At 39.5% G+C, this 20002-nt stretch overlaps 1 protein-coding gene across 1 annotated transcript in view; it reads right to left on the bottom strand.

The window, feature by feature from the left end:
• The window catches only part of LOC128647194 (transmembrane channel-like protein 1), a 152513-nt gene extending 147923 nt beyond the window's left edge, over positions 1-4590 (bottom strand). The window contains exon 1 of the mRNA XM_053699976.1: positions 4319-4590. Coding sequence (XP_053555951.1) covers positions 4319-4590 — 272 coding nt within the window. The remainder of the gene's footprint in view (positions 1-4318) is intronic.
• Positions 4591-20002: the final 15412 nt, after the last annotated feature.

Consider the following 20002-nt stretch of genomic DNA (forward strand, 5'->3'; position numbering starts at 1 on the left):
GTACTTCCTCTCTCTCTCTCCCCTTGTACTCCCCCTCTCTCTCCCCGTGTACTCCCCCTCTCTCTCCCCTTGTACTCCCCCCTCTCTCTCCCCTTGTACTTCCCCTCTCTCTCCCCTTGTACTCCCCCCTCTCTCTCCCCTTGTATTCCCCCCTCTCTCTCCCCTTGTACTTCCTCTCTCTCTCCCCTTGCACTCCCCCTCTCTCTCTCCCCTTGTACTCCCCCTCTCTATCCCCTTGTACTCCCCCTCTCTTTCTCCCCTTGTACTCCCCCTCTCTCTCCCCTTGTACTCCCCCCTCTCTCTCCCCTTGTACTCCCCCTCTCTCTCCCCTTGTACTTCCTCTCTCTCTCCCCTTGCACTCCCCCTCTCTCTCTCCCCTTGTACTCCCCCTCTCTATCCCCTTGTACTCCCCCTCTCTTTCTCCCCTTGTACTCCCCCTCTCTCTCCCCTTGTACTCCCCCTCTCTCTCTCTCCTTGTACTCCCCCCTATCTCTCCCCTTGTACTCCCCCTCTCTTTATCCCCTTGTACTCCCCCCTCTCTCTCCCCTTTTACTCTCCCTCTGTCTCTCCCCTTGTACTTCCCCTCTCTCTCTCCCCTTGTACTCCCCCCCCTCTCTCCCCTTGTACTCCCCCCTCTCTCTCCCCTTGCACTCCCTCTCTCTCCCCTTGCACTCCCCCTCTCTCTCCCCTTGTACTCCCCCCTCTCTCCCCCCTTGTACTCCCCCCTCTCTCTCCCCTTGTACTTCCTCTCTCTCTCTCCCCTTGTACTCCCCCTCTCTCTCCCCGTGTACTCCCCCTCTCTCTCCCCTTGTACTCCCCCCTCTCTCTCCCCTTGTACTTCCCCTCTCTCTCCCCTTGTACTCCCCCCTCTCTCTCCCCTTGTACTCCCCCCTCTCTCTCCCCTTGTACTTCCTCTCTCTCTCCCCTTGCACTCCCCCTCTCTCTCTCCCCTTGTACTCCCCCTCTCTATCCCCTTGTACTCCCCCTCTCTTTCTCCCCTTGTACTCCCCCTCTCTTTCTCCCCTTGTACTCCCCCTCTCTCTCCCCTTGTACTCGCCCTCTCTCTCTCCCCTTGTACTCCCCCTCTCTCTCCCCTTGTACTTCCCCCTCTCTCTCCCCTTGTACTTCCCCTCTCTCTCTCCCTTTGTACCCCCCTCACTCTCTCACTTTGTTCTCCCCTTCTCTCCCTTTTGCTCTCCCTTTTGTACTCCCCCTCTTTCTCTCTCTCTCTCTCTCTCTCTCTCTCTCTCTCTCTCTCTCTCATCTCTCTCCATTTGTACTCCCCCTCTCTCTCTCCCTTTCTTCTCCTCCCTTTCTTCTTCCTTCTTCCCCCTCTCTCCCATTCTTCTTCCCCCCCTCCCTATGTTCTACTCCCTTCCTTATCTCCTTTTCTACTCCCTCTTTTCCTTTGTTTTACAAAAAAAGTGAATATATAAAAATCATGCCTTTTTTTGGTTTGTGTGTGTGTGTGTGTGGGGGGGGCGTCATGGATTCTTGCACTGGGGGCCCTGAGGTTTCTAGATATGCCTCTGCAGATAATAATAGTTTCCCTAGTCATATTGATAAATACTGACAAAATAAAGATACAGATGTTTGCACTTTTTCAGATTGTTAAATTTATTATGATCATTAGTAACAATTATTTATAATTGTAATGAAAGTAAAAAAATATGCATCACATGTTACTTATATAGTAAAGGAATCAAATATACAGTATTATCAAAAGATTTCAATTTCATGACAGGTACTGTATACAATATTATAAACCATTAATGTCCTTATCTATTATCTATTACTGTATGATATATTTACATGTATGTAATGTTACTGTTCTGACCCTTTTTCTGTTGTTCCTAGTATGTAATATAATAAAATTGTATGCACTGTACATAGCTGATGCAATACATACAATTTATAACATGAAAGTTTGCTTTAAATCAACATAATACCCATTTGATAAATCACTTTAGTTGCAGCATAACATTAAAAATCAGTCATAAAAATATAACCTGAACATCTCATTGTAAAAAGGGGAGATATTTTACCTCAAAATTTCTTCAGCTCACCAGAGTAAGTGCTCTTTGAACAGTTATACCTCAGCAGCTATCCAGCTGCAAGTTAAGAAAAAAAAAAAAAAATAGTCAATCAGCAGCATTGCTTTGCTGTGATCTCATGAGATTTCCCTGAAATCTTGAGAGATTTCATAGCAAACTTCCTTAAGCTGAATAGGAACATAACATGCCTGTGCCTGCACATGCCAAAGGCACACTCCCTTGCAAGTCCTGGGACTAGCATCCTGATTGGCTATTTAAAGTCTCTTTACAGTGGGGTAAAATATCTTCCTTTTTTAAATAGAGATGTTCAGATTATATTTTCTATTCAGCTTTTTACAGCTATGCAGCGTAACTTTCAAATGCTTCAACTTTGGGTATAATTTCCCTTTAATGATGTACAAACTGTTGTATTGCACAAGGGTGCCTCTCTGATAAAAAGTTCACCAATTATTATGTGTAACTAGGCCTATCCAGCCTTGAGTGATGAACCCCTTTAACTGTTCTGTCACTCTATTAGTACATTCAACTACTTGTTCGCCTTGCTAGTGCAGTAGCCATGCCTAGTGATAGCTCCTCCCTTTCCCTCTCCACGACTGAATCAAACAAGGAATCAGCAGCAAGCAGTTTAATCTTAAAGGGACATGAAACCCAAACAAAGTATTTCATGATTCAGATAGAGAATGCAATTTTAAACAACTTTCTAATTTACTTCTATTATCTAATCTGTTTCATTATCTTGGTATAATTTGTTCAAGGAGCAGCAATGCACTTATTGTTTCTAACTGAACACATGGGTGAGCCAATCACAATCTATATACATATATATGCAGCTACCAATCAACAGCTAGAACCTAGGTTCTCTGCTGCTCCTGAGCTTGCCTAGATAAACCTTTTAGCAAATGATAACAAGAGAAGGAAGCAAATTAAATAATAGTAAAAGTAAATTGAAAAATTATTTAAAATGGTATTCTCCATCTGAATCATGAAAGAAAAAATGTGGGTTTCCCTTTAAGGTGAGGGAGATCATAAGCTGTGTGTCTAAATTGAGCTTCACTTTAAAAACTATAGGAGATATAAAGGGGGCTGCAAAATCTTTTTTAAGTATATGTGGCATCAAAAGCTGTTACACATTAGCAGTTAATGCATAGAAGACGTGGTTCAAATGTAAACAGTCTAGTATGGAAATAACATGCAAAGGCAGATTTCAATTTTATAAATACAAGTACACAGGTGTCCTTACATCTGCAGCCTTTGTTTTAAGGGTTTTTTCCAACATTTTATCAATTAGAAGAATATTACTTTAAAGGGACAATCAAGTCAAAATTAAACTTTCATTATTCAGATAGAGCATGCAATTTTAAACAACTTTCCACATTTACTTCCATTAACAAAATGTGCGCAGTCTTTTTATATTTAAACTTTTTGAGTCACCTGCTCCTACTGAGCATGTGCAAGAATTCACAAAATAAGCATGTATGCATTTGTGATTGGCTTATGGCTGTCACATGGTACGTGTATGCATTTGTGATTGGCTGATGGATGTCACATGGTACAGGGGGAGTGGAAAAAGACATAACTTTTAAAATTGTCAGAAAAAAAATCTGCTACTCATTTGAAGTTCAGACTAAGTGCTATTGCATTGTCTTGTTATCTTGCATTTGTTGATTATGCAAATCTACTGTGTTGACTGGTCCTTTAAGCCTGAAAGTAGCCTCCCTTATGTCTAATACTGCCAACTAAGAAAAGTAGGGGGTTAAATGTAGCTCTGTGTGTTAATGACATTAAAAATTGAAATTATTACTACGTGTGTGTTACTGCCAGCTAAGGGAGTAAGATAGCTGATGTGTGTTACTGATAAAATGAAGATTAAATTATGCTTCGCTTGTGTTACTGGAAGTGGGTTTAACCACTAATCTGTGTGTGTTGCAGGCACAAAGCCTTTCCATTATTTTTCAGTGAGAGTCACTGGCAGTCAAAGATGTAAAATCATTTGAGTGTGTTACTGGTGCAGTTAAATTAAATCAAAGCTCCGTATGTGTTGCTGGCAGTCAACAGGATAACAATGATAATGCAGGCACAATGTTGTTATAGTTTTGCTTTATGTCTGTTACTTGCCAACAAGGAGGGTAATATGTGTGTGTGGCTAACACACAGGGAATAAATCCTTGCTCTGACTAGGGAGGTTACAAGGCGGTGCCAGCTGGCTTCATTTAGGCAAGAAAAATATCTAATATGATGACTAAAATTCTAAACTTTGAAGTTACCCATCAGCATCGATTTTCTTCTTATCCTTCTTTGTATTCGCTTTTTTCTTGGCTGCTCCAAGTCCTTTTTTGCCTCTCCTTCCTCTCCTGCCAGATGGACTACCTTCTTCATTCTCTTCTGTTTCATTTTCATTTTTTGTCTCCTCATCTGAGTTTGTTTCTGCCAACCAAGGCTTTAAATCTGGCACTCTCCAGTTTTTATCCCTTCGTTTTGGAGGAAGGTTTTCATCATCCTCTTCAAAACCCTCATTTTCTACTGTAAAAGAGGACATTTACAGCATAAATAATTGGCTAATCAATTAGAGCATGTTTGTAAATATGTTTATTGAAAGCCTACTGTGAAAACACTCTGGCTACCAGAACACCTTATTTTATTTATTTAATTTTGCCTTGGGATTTTAAGGATTGATAATGTTAAGTCTTAAGATGAGATTCAATGTCAGAATTGAGCAATCCCATTTTACTGATTGATTGATTGATTGATTGATTGATTCAATGATTCACCACTGTGTCAGGAATATGCCCTGAAGCTTGGTAAAAGATGAGCCTGACATTTTATGGAAGGGATTGGACAGTAAGCAGGGCTGGCCACACATGCATCTAGTGCTCCTTGATGCCAGCAGTGACACATTCCCTCCTTCCTCAGAAAGCCTGCACTGAACTTCTCAGTCTGCAGACGAGACAGCCAGCCTGCCCTCCACCCACAACACTTGGAATGTCAGTGCCAAGAGAGAGGAGGACACAGCTGCTCCTGCTGTGGCGAGGGGGGAAAACTCTCCCTGCTTTGACTTCAGCAATAGAGGAGGGAGCAGACTATGTCATACCTTACTCGCAGCTTGTAGATTTAGGAGGGAGAGGGGAGGAGACACTGAGTGAGCTGCAGCTCTTAGAAAAAGTACACAGCCTTGATTTCATCACTAGTACTGCCCCTCCAGCGCAGTAGACTTCCACTTTTCTAGAGTTCAAGTACATTTAAACAGAAGCCCAAGTTAAACAGCACACAGCATTGGCAAATAAACAAAATGTTTTTGTATCTTTCAACACACCAGCTCTGTTAGTAAGGGTCCCATGCACTTAGGGGCAGCTGCTGTCAGGGGTTTTTCCCTGCTTTGTTTGCCATGTGCTGCTGGCAGCCATTTTACTCACCTCTCTTGCTGACTCTGGTGCATACTGTGTGATGCTGCTCATTTCCTGCACTTTCTTTTATGGCCAGACTGGTGTACATCATCCGTGTGAGACAGGATGCAGTCTCAGAATTGTGATGTCATCACTTATCATTTAAAGGGCCTCTGTTCAGTATGTTTTGTCCTTGCGTTGTCTCAGACCTGTTTGTGAGAGCTCCTGTGTATTACCTGGCTGTCTGACGTCATTCCTGGTTCCTGATCCCTGGCTTGTTCCTGACTCTGCTGTTCTCCTTGTTCCTGATTCCGGCTTGTCTGACTACTCGCTCGTCTGACTATTCGCTTTGGTTCCTGACTCGGCTCGTCTGACTACCAGCTCTGGTTTTGATTCCTGGCTTGTTATTTGACTTGTGGACTTTTTATTATTTTTTTGCTATTAATAAAGGTGTGATTATTTTTGCACTTCTCGTCTCAGTCTGATTCCTGGCACCCTGACAGCTGCCCTGTTGGTCCTTCCCTAGAAACGGCCTTGCCAGGATCTTAGACCAGTGTTCTATCTGTGAGATACTTGGAAGCCCTTGCTGTTGGGGAGAACTATGTTGATGGTATAGCTTCTTGATTCATCTGCTGTCCTAGGCACATCTTTTCTCATAGGTGTTTGTTGTTAAGAAATGAATTCCCTTTAAAAGATCACCTTGCCCTTAAGCTCAGTTCCATGGCATAGTTATTCACTATACCTTGCAACAGCTCTTGTTCCTGAACCTGCCTATTTGTCTCTCTGTTGCTGGACTCTGGTTTGTTTTCAGACTTGTATTTTAAAATACGCATTTTACCTCTGCCCCCTGGTTGTTGATGACCTTTCACCTGTTCCTGACCAAGCTCTTGTGAATGCCAATTTAGTCCCAGCTATCTCTGATGGTATTTGACCATGGACTGTTTGATCTAGTTAATCCTGCTGCCTTTCAGAGCAATACCTGTCTTCACCATCTCTAACAGTTCCTGTCTGCATCAACAGCTCCAGTTGACACTATTTCCAACAGTACTCATCTGCCCCAGCTGTACCCATCTGCACCAACCTTGACCATACCCGTCTGAAACAGTCCCGACCCTTCTGTGCCAATTCCATTAACACCTGTCTCTGCTAGTCCTAGAAGCTTTTGTTTCAGTCTAATTTGCCAACTTTATTTATTAAAGTTGTGTTAACAGTAAACCAGGAGAACCAGGTGCAATCTCTGCTATAAAATGTCAGGCTCACCTTTTACCTATCTCCAGGGCAATATTCCTGACAGCATGTAAATGGTCCCATGTAGCTCACAAATAGGTTCAATTCCTGCTGTAAAATTTCACGCTCATCTTTTATTAAGCTTCAGGACATATTACTGACAGATTGTGTTGGCTTTCCTCTCAATTTGATCCTAGTGGTTGATTGTTAAGGTTATTTTAAAATGATTAATAATAAGTAGGGAAACTAACCAGGCCCAGACCTATAGCAAGGAAGAGACCTGTATGTAAATGGAATTGTTGTTACCAGAATAAACTGAAGGTGGACATCACTGGAAACTGCATTAATGGGCGAAAATGTAGGGACCTGCTAGCTTTTTTAAAGGGTGTCTTGCAGTGCAAGATACATTCTTTTAGGTGCTAGAGGTAGTTGCACATGGAATTTCTGTAGGAGAATACTTTAATTGCAAGAGATATTTTGTATGGGGAGGTCATTTTAATGGGCACAGTGTATAGGAGTTGTGTGGTATTGTGGTACTGTGACATACGTTAGACAGGGTTTTAATACATTTGGGAAAGCTGAAGTAGGGGTAAAATACATAACAAATATAAAAAAAAATAGTTGGGAATAATAAAGAGCAATACAGCCACAGCCACTGCATAAATGTAAAGTTCCCTCTTTGTATGGTGAAAGCTTAACTGAAGTTCATGAAACAACATGTCAGAAAGACAACAATGTGACTGATCTGTGATTATGCACTGCTTCTGTTATAGTCTTTCAGAATACTTAAACTCAAAGATGATGCTGCCACTTGTGTAGATGTGGAGATTCGCTAACCTGCACTTGTAATAGGTTAAAACAAGGGAATATGTTAAAAGAGAGCTACAGGTACAGGAGTGAGTAGTAACCATGATGTTGAAGTTGTATACAGCAGTCTTATATCCCTTTAAAAATAAAAGGACTGAGACTATTTAAAGGGACAGTAAATACCTTGTAATTACAAAATTTTTCTGCTGTCTTCGAAGAGATTAATATAATAGGAGAGTCTCAACCTTATTAGAACAGATTAAAGCTTTGATTGCTGCAACTGTTTGCTGTTCCACTTCCCTTATTTAGAGAAGCCAATCTGAACTTAAGTCTGCAGATGTCACAGCTTGCCACTGTCATTGTATTAACAAAATCTTAGTTGTTTGGCTTCATGAGAAATGAAAAGATAACAAACTGTAAATTAGGGAAATATTTTGGCAAGATTAGGTTTGTGAAGTCTTCCAAGTGATTTTTCAGATTCCAGGACTGGATAGCCACCAATCAGTGAGCACTACCCAGGGCGCTGAACAGAAAATGGGCCAGCTCCTAAGCGTACACTCCGGTTATTTGAATAAAGATACCAAGAGAACAGAAAAATAGCTTTGCTGATACAAATTGGTCCTCAACCAGCAATAATCTCAAGAGTAATTTTGATTTCATTGTTTTCCTAAATCAAAAACTTTGTAACATTATTTTTCTGCATTACATGAGTTTTAAGAATTACAAATAATTAATAAACAATAAAATAATGTTTGTGTAGCACTGCTATTGGTGGTATATACTTACCTCCATTTGCTCCATCATCCACACTGATTTGTACTACAAGTAAAATAAAGAATAACTCATTTTAGTAAGGTACTTGTGAAAAAGGAAGCAGTTCTGAGACATTTCTTACTAATTCTCTGAAATGTTTTACTAGTGGTGTATTGTAAATCTTATAAATGGTATCCAGTCACAAATGCAGACTTAACAAGGTATTTTTATGTTTGATACTTTACTAAGACACAAAAAGCCTGTCTGGAGAGTGGTGTGTGCATATATATTTGTTTTAGTTCCTGTTTTTATTGAAGGAATTGCCTTAGAAAAAATATAAAAAACACTCAAGCTGCTATACAGTTGGTTTGTTTTTTAGTGTCCACTCACTGGAATCCAGGCCATTATATATTCAAGAAGAGCACAACTAACAATTTTATATAACGTTATGTCATTTTACTAACATTTTTACCACATTTAAATGCTCAGTCATAAATGAATATTGTTATTATTATATTTTAATTATGTAAATGTTTCATAGTTTATGTTTAAATGTTTTTATTGAGTTTTACAGAGTTTTACATATGCATAGGTTCAATATAAAAAAGGCAACATAACTGATCATTAAAACAAGAACAATAAAAATGAAAAGTAAAAGATAAAAAAAAGAAAGAAAAATATAAACATAAACAATTGTATTGTGTCTTTCGTCATTATTCCCTCCCTTTGAAAATGTATCTTATATACTTTCAAGTGTATCGGAGAGTATCTATAACGTCATTATGAGTGGTCATCTATTTTCAAGAATCTGAAAAGCATAAAGACTGAAACTGCGTATCTATGTGGTATTACACTTTATGACTATTCAACATCCAGTAAAACCATATTTTGTTGAACATCTCCCTTTTATCTAAGATCCAGGATGCTGATTCATAAAGTGTATATGTGATATTGATCTTATTTCTGACCTCTACCCATGAGGGACCTCCCGTCTTCCAATACTTTGCTATACAGGTTCTGGTAATCGTACAGAGTATCCTACTGAATGTATTTATAGCGTTGTTGAACTTCTCTATATGTTCATGTAAAAGAGCCTGTGCTATCGTAAGATGGAAATTTTCCTCTAGCAGTTTGCTAATAAGAAGTGATAAAGATTGCCAGATTCTTCCAACCTCCTCACACTCTCACCACATATGTTTGTAAGACCCTTCTCTACCACACCCCCTGTAACACAACTTGCTACCTGTTTTTGAGATGTGTGATGTCTTCGTGGGTGTAAGATACCAACGGAATGCTGTTTTTATCGCGTTTTCCCTTAGGTCTGCACTTAGAAGGCCTCTGAATAAGGAACTAAGTATATTGTTCGACTCCTCCGAGTCAAAGCTCCTCTCTATGTCTTACTCCCACCCACTCCCAATAATGAAATTATTCTTGAAGTTGCTAGGGGTGGTCTGTATATCTATATACAACTTAGAGATTGATTTATGTGGTCTGTCTGGTGAGTCATATATTCTCTCTATTGTGGTTTTAGGATGTCGATGTGTTCCTTTTATGTGTTTATTGAAGGATGTCGATAGTTGGAGATATAAATACCAGTGTAATCTTGTAGTTGTGAGAATGTGATTATTTTGTGATTGGTCACCAAGTCTGCTACCCTGTATAGGGCTTTATTTGCCCATTTGTCTATTGTGCTATGAGCTTCTTCTGTGAGTAGCAATCTAATCGGAGTCTGTAACGAGTATGTTGGCAACAAACCCTCATTTTTCCATATTAAAAGTAAATCCTGTTGTCTTGCCTCTGTGATAGGGGAAATATAGGTATTTTTTCTATGTGTTCCCTTATGCCATAGTAAATTATCTTGATACTTTATGTTTTCTATATTTTATTCTAGAGTGGTCCATAGTATTTCTTTGGATTGTCTTCCTAGAAGAGTTGTTTGGGAGACTCTGGAAGCCCTGTAATAGTCCACCAAGTTTGGTATGCCCACCTCTCCTAGCTGTCTGTGCCGTGTGAGTATTTTAGACGAGATTCTAGGGGATTTTCCACCTCTGATGAAGGCTATTAGTTCTGCTTGCAGCGTAGTTAATTCTATTGTCTGTAGTGTCTTGAGTGGTAATGTCCTGAATAGATAGAGGAGGCGAGGAAAGTCATTCATTTTGACTGCTGAAAGTCTTCCATACCATGAAAATGAATGTTTTTTCCAATTTGATATATCTTGCCTAATGATTTTTATCAGTGGAGTGTAGTTATATATATGTAGGTAATCTAACTGGGGTGTCAAGTTGACACCTAAATATTTTAAAGAGTGCTTTGTCCAGCGAAGGTCGATGTTTAAATTTTAATTCAATGTGTTTTTTTGTGATTTGTGATAAGGCTACTGGCATAACCTCGCATTTATCTAGGTTGATCTTATACCCCGAAATTTGGGAAAATATGTCTAGTATAGAGTACAGATTTGGCAACGAAATGAGCAGCTTGGTAACTGTCAAGAGGATGTCATCTGCAGAGGGTTAGTTTGTATTCGGTGTCCTTCACTTTAAGTCCTGTGATATCTGGGGAGAGTCTTATTTTAGAGTTGCATAATAATGTTGGGTGAAATATCGGGACCAATATCTAGGGATCTGGTTGTTAGGGAAATTAGTTTCTTGTAAAAAGAGAATGTTGGCCTTCATTTCCGTATATTGTGTTATAGCAACTTTTCTCTTAACATCAGAGTTTAGGCCTCTGACAATGTGTGAAATGATCCGAAGTTTCGGTGTCATTGTGTATTAGTTATGTTTAATGCATAGAGATAATCTCCACCCCCATTTGCAGTGTACCCACATAGATGGAACAGCAAAACTAGGCAATACTGACAACTCCTCATCCTTTCTCTATGACTCAATGATGCGTGTATATGAAGAGAACAGGAATCATAATCTAAATATGCATATGACAATGTTATAACACAATAATAATTAAAATAATTTACATAAAAAAAACCCAGTAATAAATAAGAATTAAACCTGGAAATAATGCTTTCCGCTGTACTGTGACGTGAAAGAATCCTAAGCAGGTGTGCAGTAATGTTGCAACTATACAATGGTCTTATAACTAAGGTTGGTAGTAGATAACATTTATGTAACTTCTAAAGTTTAATAACTATCTGCTAGCATGGGTTGCTTTACAGAGGGCCTCAGCTAGCGTATAATATTTTATCCTAATATGCATTTATTATACTTTTTTCAAACAAATTTTAACTCTAACAATAGAACTCAGGGGTCAAGAGTTCCTGTGCCTGCACAGTGTCCAGAACAGTTAATGTCAATCACTGTAGGCAAACCAGCACAACAGCTCATTAACCATTTCTTCTAGTTGGCAAATTGGGCCACACTGCAAAGATAGTTTTGTGGTCTCAGGAAACCTCAAGGGTGTATGGGAGTAATACTTATCTGCTGTACGTTCTCGTCCCAGAGCAGATCTCCTTTCTTGAAGACTTGAGCTGTTAACCAGGCGTGCGTCCATTTTCAATGGGAAAAGGAAGAAGATTCTTGATTTTTATTCCTGTAAGCTTGGCTTTTCTCCTCATGGCTCATGTCTTTTGTTTCTTCTTTGGAACTCTGGTCCATTCCTTTTGGAGCGACTTTCTCTGCTGTGGTGGGGCATCTGAGGGGTCTGGGTCTTGTAAGAGGGCCGTTGGATCAATCTATAATCTTTGGCATATATCTGGAATCTCTTGAGGATCCCTGAGAGACAGGGTTTTATTTTCAAACAGAATATTGAGTGAGAAGGGAAAGCCCCAGCTATATAGAATTTGATTCTTTCTCAGAAGCAATGTGAGCGGTCGTAGTGCGCTTCTCCTCTGTAGCGTCCTCAGGCAGAGGTCCTGATAGAACTGAATGATGTTTCCCTAAAACTTAAACGTCTGTTTTTTTGTGATGCTGCTAGTATCTCCTCTCTCTTTTGATATCTCAGCATTTTAATTATTATTTTCTCTTGGGGGGTCATTTCCTTTGGGTTTAGGCCTGAGGGCCCGGTGCGCCCTTTCAATTTGAAATTTCTCTTCTTCAGGTCTCCCCGTGATGCTGTGAAAGAGACGCAGTAGATATTCTGCTAGCTCTGGTGTAGTTACTGTCTCTGGGACCCCCTTCAGTCGACTGCAATTTTCCAAGTCTTCCATTTTATCATGCATGTCTTCGATTTCCTGTTGTTGGGAAGATAAAATACTTGTTTTGATAGCGTATTGACTTCCTCTACTATAATGTCACTATTTTCCTCTAGTGAATTCACCCTTGTGCCTAGATCCGTAACATCCTGTTTGATGTTGGATAGGCTGTTCATAACGGAGTTCTGCATCATTTCCATCCTTTCTAATAAATTTTCAAAGTTGGCGTTGATATCTTGTTTTGATACCAAGTTAGCTAAATCAGACTTTGTGAGTGGTGTTGATTCTATATTTTGCTCCTGAGACCCAGTGTCAGAGTCCCCTTCTCCATCTTGTGTATCTGTACCCCCCTGGGAGTTTCTCTGCTCTTGAGGATTTAAAAAAAAGATTTGCTGCTGACTGTTTATTCAGTGGCGTATTTTTCAGATTTTTTTTGCCCACCATTTTTTTGCGGTCTCCTTCTCACTCTCTTAATGATAATATTGCGTAATGAAAATGGTACTTTGTTTGATTAGCTAAAGCTGTCTCCCTTTCACCTCCTGTAGGTATCTCTCAGCAGTAAAATATATGATAGATATATTTACATTCAACCGTTATTGATGCTGTTATCTTCTTATATGTATCTGCTGCCCTTTTCTATTTTGTATGTTTACCCCTATTTTAAGATAGTTAGTAAATGTATATTCTGGACCCTTGTATCAAAAGAGACCCCTTAATCTTTCACAAACATGCTGCCTTGAAACATAATAGATTTCGGAGCCATATGCTATTAGATTCTGCTGAGCCACATACCCTGTGGTTAACTGATGGATTATGTGTTACGTATTGGGGAGTGTTTATTCTGGTCGTAGCTTAGGAGCTGCCATTCTGAGGTATATTGAAGCCGTTGTTGTCTGGCAATGTCCAGTCCGCTTTGTGTCCTAGTTACTCATTCTTGTTCCCCTTATTTAGCTAGTAGGCTAAGGATAGGCTGTCCCCCGTTACCTTCTGTTCGAAGTGTCGCTGATTTTCAGTCTGCTGTGCACATGGCTCTGCAGAATGGCGACCGGGTTCAGTGTAGCAGCGTTATTTTCCTCCCGGAGTGAGCTTGAGGTCATCTAGTTACTTAGCTGGCTGGGTTGCCTCTCTCTAGCCGAGAAGTGAGCTCTCCTTTTGGCTTTGTACCATCTTAGTACATGTTACTGCACAGAGCTAGTCTGTTAGACGTCCATTCCCTGGCTCTGCTAGGCTCCGCCCCCATTTTTCATAGTTTAAAGGGATATGAAACACACAAAAAAATATGTTGTGATTCAGACAGAACATACAATATTACAAAAAGTTTCCAATTTACTTTTATTATCAAATTTTCTTTGTTTCCATGGTAATCATTGTTGAAGAGATACCTAGGTAGGCATCTGGAGCACTACATGGCAGGACATAGCACTGTCATCTAGTGCTCTTGCAATACATCTGCCAAATAGTGCTCCAGATATGGGCTGGTTTCTAACCTTACATCCTTGCTTTTCAACAGAAGATACCAAGAAAGCAAAGAAAATTTGATAATAGAAGTAAATGATAAAGTTGTTTAAAATGTCATGCTTTATCAATTTTATTTCATATCCCTTTAAAATGTGATTTGAGCTTTTTTTTTAATAAACTGTATTTTACTTTTATTTGTGAAAAAAATAGATTGGAATAGATCAGCATAAACCACTGTAGAAATGTGTGTGTGTGTATGTATGTATGTATGTATGTATGTATGTATATATATATATATATATATATATATATATATATATATATATATATATATATATATATATATATATACACACAGTACTGTGCAAAAGTCTTAGGTCACCAATAGATTTGTTGTTTTAGCAATGGTATAATGACCATATATAATTGTTTTATAGTCTCTTTATTAGAATACAAACAGAAAATACAAGATATTTGTATGCAGTATTGAAAAATGGAAAAAAAAATCTGAAAAAACAGCTTCTATAGGCTAAAGTGGTAAGTATTTAGTGTGACCTCCCCTTACACTTGAGCAATAGCAGAAACCTGGCACTCGTGAACCTAAATAGCATGGAACCCTAATTAATGTAATTGCTAACACCTGTATTTGTCCTACTATTTCATGTCAAAATGACTGCTTTGAAAAAGGTCTATTACACCAGGTTTGTGCAAGGCAGGCTTGAGCATTACATACAGATGTGGTATGAGTTTAAATCATTGGAAACTTGCTAATAAGACCAACTTTTAATCACATCATTCCATTCAACAATGGCAAAGATCACATAATTTGACAGACTTAAAATCATACTTTTGCATCAGCAAGGTCACTCTCAAAGGGAAATCTGCAAAAAAAAACTGGATACTTAAAGTGAAAGTCAATCCTAGCATTGTACAAATGCTAGAATTGACTATTGAAACAAATAAAAGGGACTTTCATTCATGAAGTATTAGATACTTCCTTTATTTGTTTCAATCGATCGCCGTTCTTAGCTGCTACAGCAGTCCACGGCTAAAAAATTGTTTTGCTAAGAGGTGACGTTTTCACCTCTTTGCCAATAGCCATGCAGTAAATCTGGCTCCCATAGGCACCAAGCCGGATTTACCGCACGGCTATTGGCTAAGAGGTGAAAACGTCACCTCTTAGAAAAAATATTTTTTAGCCGTGGGCTGCCGTAGCAGCTAAGAACGGTGATCGATTGAAACAAATAAAGGAGCGTTCTACATGAAGTATCTTATACTTCATGAATGAAAGTCCCCTTTCTTTGTTTCAATAGTCAATCCTAGAGTTTGTACAAACGCTAGGATGCTCTGTGTTTCTGGCGAGCCTTCAGGCTCTCCAGAAACACAAGTTATGAAGCAGCGGTTTAAAGACCACTGCTCCATAACCTGTCTGCCTGCTCTGACACCCCCTGCTAGCAGCCGATTGGCCGCAAATCTGCAGGGGGCAGTATTGCACCAGCAGTGCACAAGAACTGCTGGTGCAATGATAAATGCACATTCATATCCACTCGCACATTCTTAAATAGGCCCCAGAGTATTACATTTCAAGCTGTTTCTTAGAGTTTCTTCTTTAAGAGACCGTGAAAAATTCGAACAAGAACTCAGCATCTGGCTGCTTCATTGGGATGCCAAGTTACTCCTTCTACAGTAAGAAGCTTAATCAGGAATGGTCCTTGTGGAAGGGTAGCAGACAAGAAACCACTTTTTCAGAAGGGGAACAGGGTGAAAAGGCTAAGATATGCTAAAGTTCAGAAAAATTTAAATGTAGATCAGTGGAAAAGAGTCATTTGGAGAGACGGATCCAAGTTTGAATTTTTGGGTCTAATTGTCGACAATATGTGAAAAGAAGAGTTGGAGAAAGATGGAAGAATGAGTGCTTGTGGCCTTCAGTGAAACATGGTGGAGGGCCTGTCCTGGTTTGGTGCTGCGTTTTTGCCAGTGTTGTTGGCGATATTGTCCAAATTGCATCATGCCATTCCTTCTGGAAAGTGCCTGATTGGGAACGGTTTTATTTTTCAGCATAATAACAATACCAAGAACACGGCTAATGCAGTGAAATCATATTTGGAGAGAAAAACAGCTGATTAAACACTGACAGTCATGGATTGGCCTCCACAGAGTCCAGACCTGAATATTATAGAGACAATATAGGATCACCTGGACAGAGAAAGTAATAAAAGACAACCTAGATGAAAAGAAAAATTCTGGGAAGTGCTGAGTGAAGACTGGTATAATATACCAGAAGATTACTTCAGAAAACTTCAGGACAGTCTCCCCAAAGAGTTCAAGATGTACTCTCTGTGCAGGGAGGTCACACTAAATACTGACTTTGCCTGAAGAAGCAATTTAATTTTGGGGTTTTTTTTATATTTTGTGTACATATTTCCTGTATTTTCTGTTTATATCTTAATAAGGAGACAAAAAAAATATGGATGGTCATTAAAAACAACAAATTGAATATATATATATATATATATATATATATATATATATATATAGTATCTCACAAAAGTGAGTACACTTTCATAAATATTTTATTATATCCTTTCATGTGACAACACTGAAGAAATGACACTTTGCTACAATGTAAAGTACTGAGTGTACAGCCTGTATAACAATGTAAATTTGCTGTCCCCTCAAAATAACTCAACACACAGCCATTAATGTCTAAAGAGTTGGCAACAAAAGTGAGTACATCCCTAAGTAGAAATATTGGAAATACTGTCAATATTTTGTGTGGCCACCATTATTTTCTAGCACTACCTTAACCCTCCCAGGCTTGGAGTTCGCCAGAGCTTCACAGGTTGCCACTGGAGTCCTCTTCCACTCCTCCATGATGACATCACAGAGCTCGTGGATGTTAAAGACCTTGCGCTCCCCCACCTTCCGCTGAAATGCCCCACAGATGCTCAATAGGGTTTAGGTCTGGAGACATGCTTGGCCAGTCCATCACCTTTACCCTCAGCTTCTTTAACAAGGCAGTGGTTGTCTTGGAGGTGTGTTTGGGGTCGTCCCATTCATGATCCCCTCAATGAACTGTAGCTCCCCAGTGCTGGCAGCACTCATGCAGGCCCAGACCATGACACTCCCACCGCCGTGCTTGACTGTAGACAAAACACACTTGTCTTTGTACTCCTAACCTGGTTGTCGCCACACACGCTTGGCACCATCTGAACCAAATAAGTTTATCTTGGTCTCATTGGACCACAGGACATGGTTCCAGTAATCCATGTCCTTAGTCTGCTTGTCTTCAGCAAACTGTTTGCGGGCTTTCTTGTGCATCATCTTTAGAAGAGGCTTCCTTCTGGGACGACAGCCATGCAGACCAATTTGATGCAGTGTGTGGCATATGTTCTGAGCACTGACAGGCTGACCCCCCACCCCTTCAACCTCTGCAGCAATGCTGGCAGCACTCATACGTCTATTTCCCAAAGACAACCTCTGGATATGACGCTGAGCAACCTCTGGATATGACGCTGAGCATCTTTGGTCGACACTGGCAAGGCCTGTTCTGAGTGGAACCTGTCCTGTGAAACCGCTGTATGGTCTTGCCCACCGTGCTGCAGCTCAGTTTCAGGGTCTTGGCAATCTTGTTATAGCCTAGGCCATCTTTATGTAGAGCAACTGTACAATTCTTTTTTTTTAGATCCTCAGAGAGTTCTTTGCCATGAGGTGCCATGTTGAACTTCCAGTGACCAGTATGAGAAAGTGTGAGAGCGATAACACCAAATTTAACACACCTGAGACCTTGCAACACTAACAATTCACATAACCCAGCAGAGGGAAAATGGCTAATTGGGCTCAATTTGGACATTTCCACTTAGGAATGTACTCACTTTTGTTGCCAATGGTTTAGACATTAATGGCTGTGTGTTGAATTATTTTGAGGGAACAGCAAACTGTTATACAGGCTGTACACTCACTACTTTACATTGCAGCAAAGTGTAATTTCTTCAGTGTTGTCACATGAAAAGATATAATAAAATATTTACATAAATGTGATGGGTGTACTTACTTTTGTGGGATACTGTATGCATATATATATATATATATATATATATATATATATATATATACGTAAGTAATAGCAATGGAATTATTGCATGAGTAATTAGCACATCTAGGCAAGTATTTCCACCACCTCTTCTACCCCAGAATTACCCTGTATACATTGTTACCAATGCACCATAGGATGCGGGTAAGATTTGCAAATTAGATGTGCAATATCTCAAGCTTTTTGCGTCTGATATCATGTTAAAACACAGCAAACCCCAATTTGGGAAAGTGCAGCAGAAAAAAAAAACGCTTCTGGACAGCTGACTGGCTTGTAAAAGTCTGCTAAATGTACTTCCAATTCCTGTGGAAATTGGACAATCCAAGATGTTAAATTATTACAGGAAAAGGCGCAAAATATGTAATGAAATTAACCTGTCTCCTTGACTGGAAAACCTCCACACACACAAACCTTTTACACTATTTGCAATTTGTTGTGCTTTCTAATTAATGCGTTATATTCAATCTCATAGTCCCATGTTTTTTCCCACTGTTTCCACATTTCTATTATGTTCTAATTCAAGCAATAGCTTGCTGATAACAACAGCATTGTTACCTTTTCATAATATATTTCATGGGGACTGTCTCTGCAGGGTTTGTGAGCTTATTGCCTTGAGAGTTATTGAATCTAGAAAAATGTGTTGTATGTGTCATTGGGCAACATTCACTAAAAGACCTCTTCATTCTCTCTCCAGCATCATTAGACCTTCTAGCTTCACCAGTTCCTAAGTTATTCTTGGCAGCTGATTTAACAAAGCCCACTCATGTCTACACTCTTTAACTGATCAACTGCCTAGAATAACATAAGTACATTTCAATCTGTAAAGTCTGGTGAGGGCTTCCAGTGAATTTTGCCCAGTAATGAGTCCAGTAGTGAGTCCATATTATATTACATTTAACGGTAATAAAGTAGCTTTAGTTTGTGTTTACAGAACCATAGGTTGAACTTTTTAACTAGTTATTGTTATCTTTAGATAACATCCGTGTACCGTCTCTTTAACAAATTGCCTTTTGCAACTTCCCTTTATGCACCCTATAAAACCTCTCCACACCCCTCACCAGGTGCCTAGTAATTTGGAAGTGAATGTGGGAATACCTTCTCTCAAGCTTCTCTGCCTTACTGGCTTTGTTTTGTGATACCAGCATCTCAATTTGTAGCTGATTTATTGTGCTGCATTATCCTATAAACATTCCACGTTCCTGTGCTCTTTAGTTTCCAGCGTGTACCTACAGTTACAGATCTTTGTGTATCATCTCCTGCCGTGTTTAACAGCAGCCTCAACCTAAATCTACTACGGAGGATTACTGATCATCCTCCCTTTATCTCTCCCTCAGCTGTACCTCAGACCGCAACTCCTTCCAGCTTGCTAGCGGTTGTGCGGTATCTCACCCTGACAGCTACATTCACCTTTCTCCAGAGGCATCTGCGTATTCCTGCATCTCCTCACTACAGAACAGTGTTCACAATAATTTACATCCAACAACCGTACTTCTGAGGGATCACGAAATACACACCGATGACAGCTACACGGCTCGATACTGACAGTTTGTAACTGCCGGACTCCTGTTGATAATCAAATTGTGGGAGTGTAGCCAAAGCGCCTAACCTAACGGAGGCTTGGTCTGAATGAACAACTTGATAGTATTATATGTGTGTAAATTTATTAGCATAAGTTACTTATGATACACAGTACATATAAGGCTGATTAACAGAGACATATATAGCTGATTTCCAATGTATTAACAAAAACATAAACACATGGATCCATGTACTTAATAAATTTAAAATAAAATATCTTAAAATATCTTAAAACGTTTTAAAATGAGAAGTCTAAACAAGTACCTTTAGATATCTAGCAGATGTGAGGGTAAAGGAGCGACTCAACGTGAGTCTTAAGTATACTTTAGAAAATAGATTAAGTGGCGAATACAAGTGCAAATCTAGTGCAGATAAACTGGATGCAGTATGGTTATGTTACGATAAGTTGAATTGTAATTAAATAGCAATGTGATAGAGTATTGCAACAATAGTTGCTATGAAAATGATCAAATTCAGTTAATGTTGGGGAATACAGCAATAAGACCAA

Source organism: Bombina bombina, chromosome 2 (genome assembly GCF_027579735.1).
Source record: "Bombina bombina isolate aBomBom1 chromosome 2, aBomBom1.pri, whole genome shotgun sequence".
NCBI lineage: Eukaryota > Metazoa > Chordata > Amphibia > Anura > Bombinatoridae > Bombina > Bombina bombina.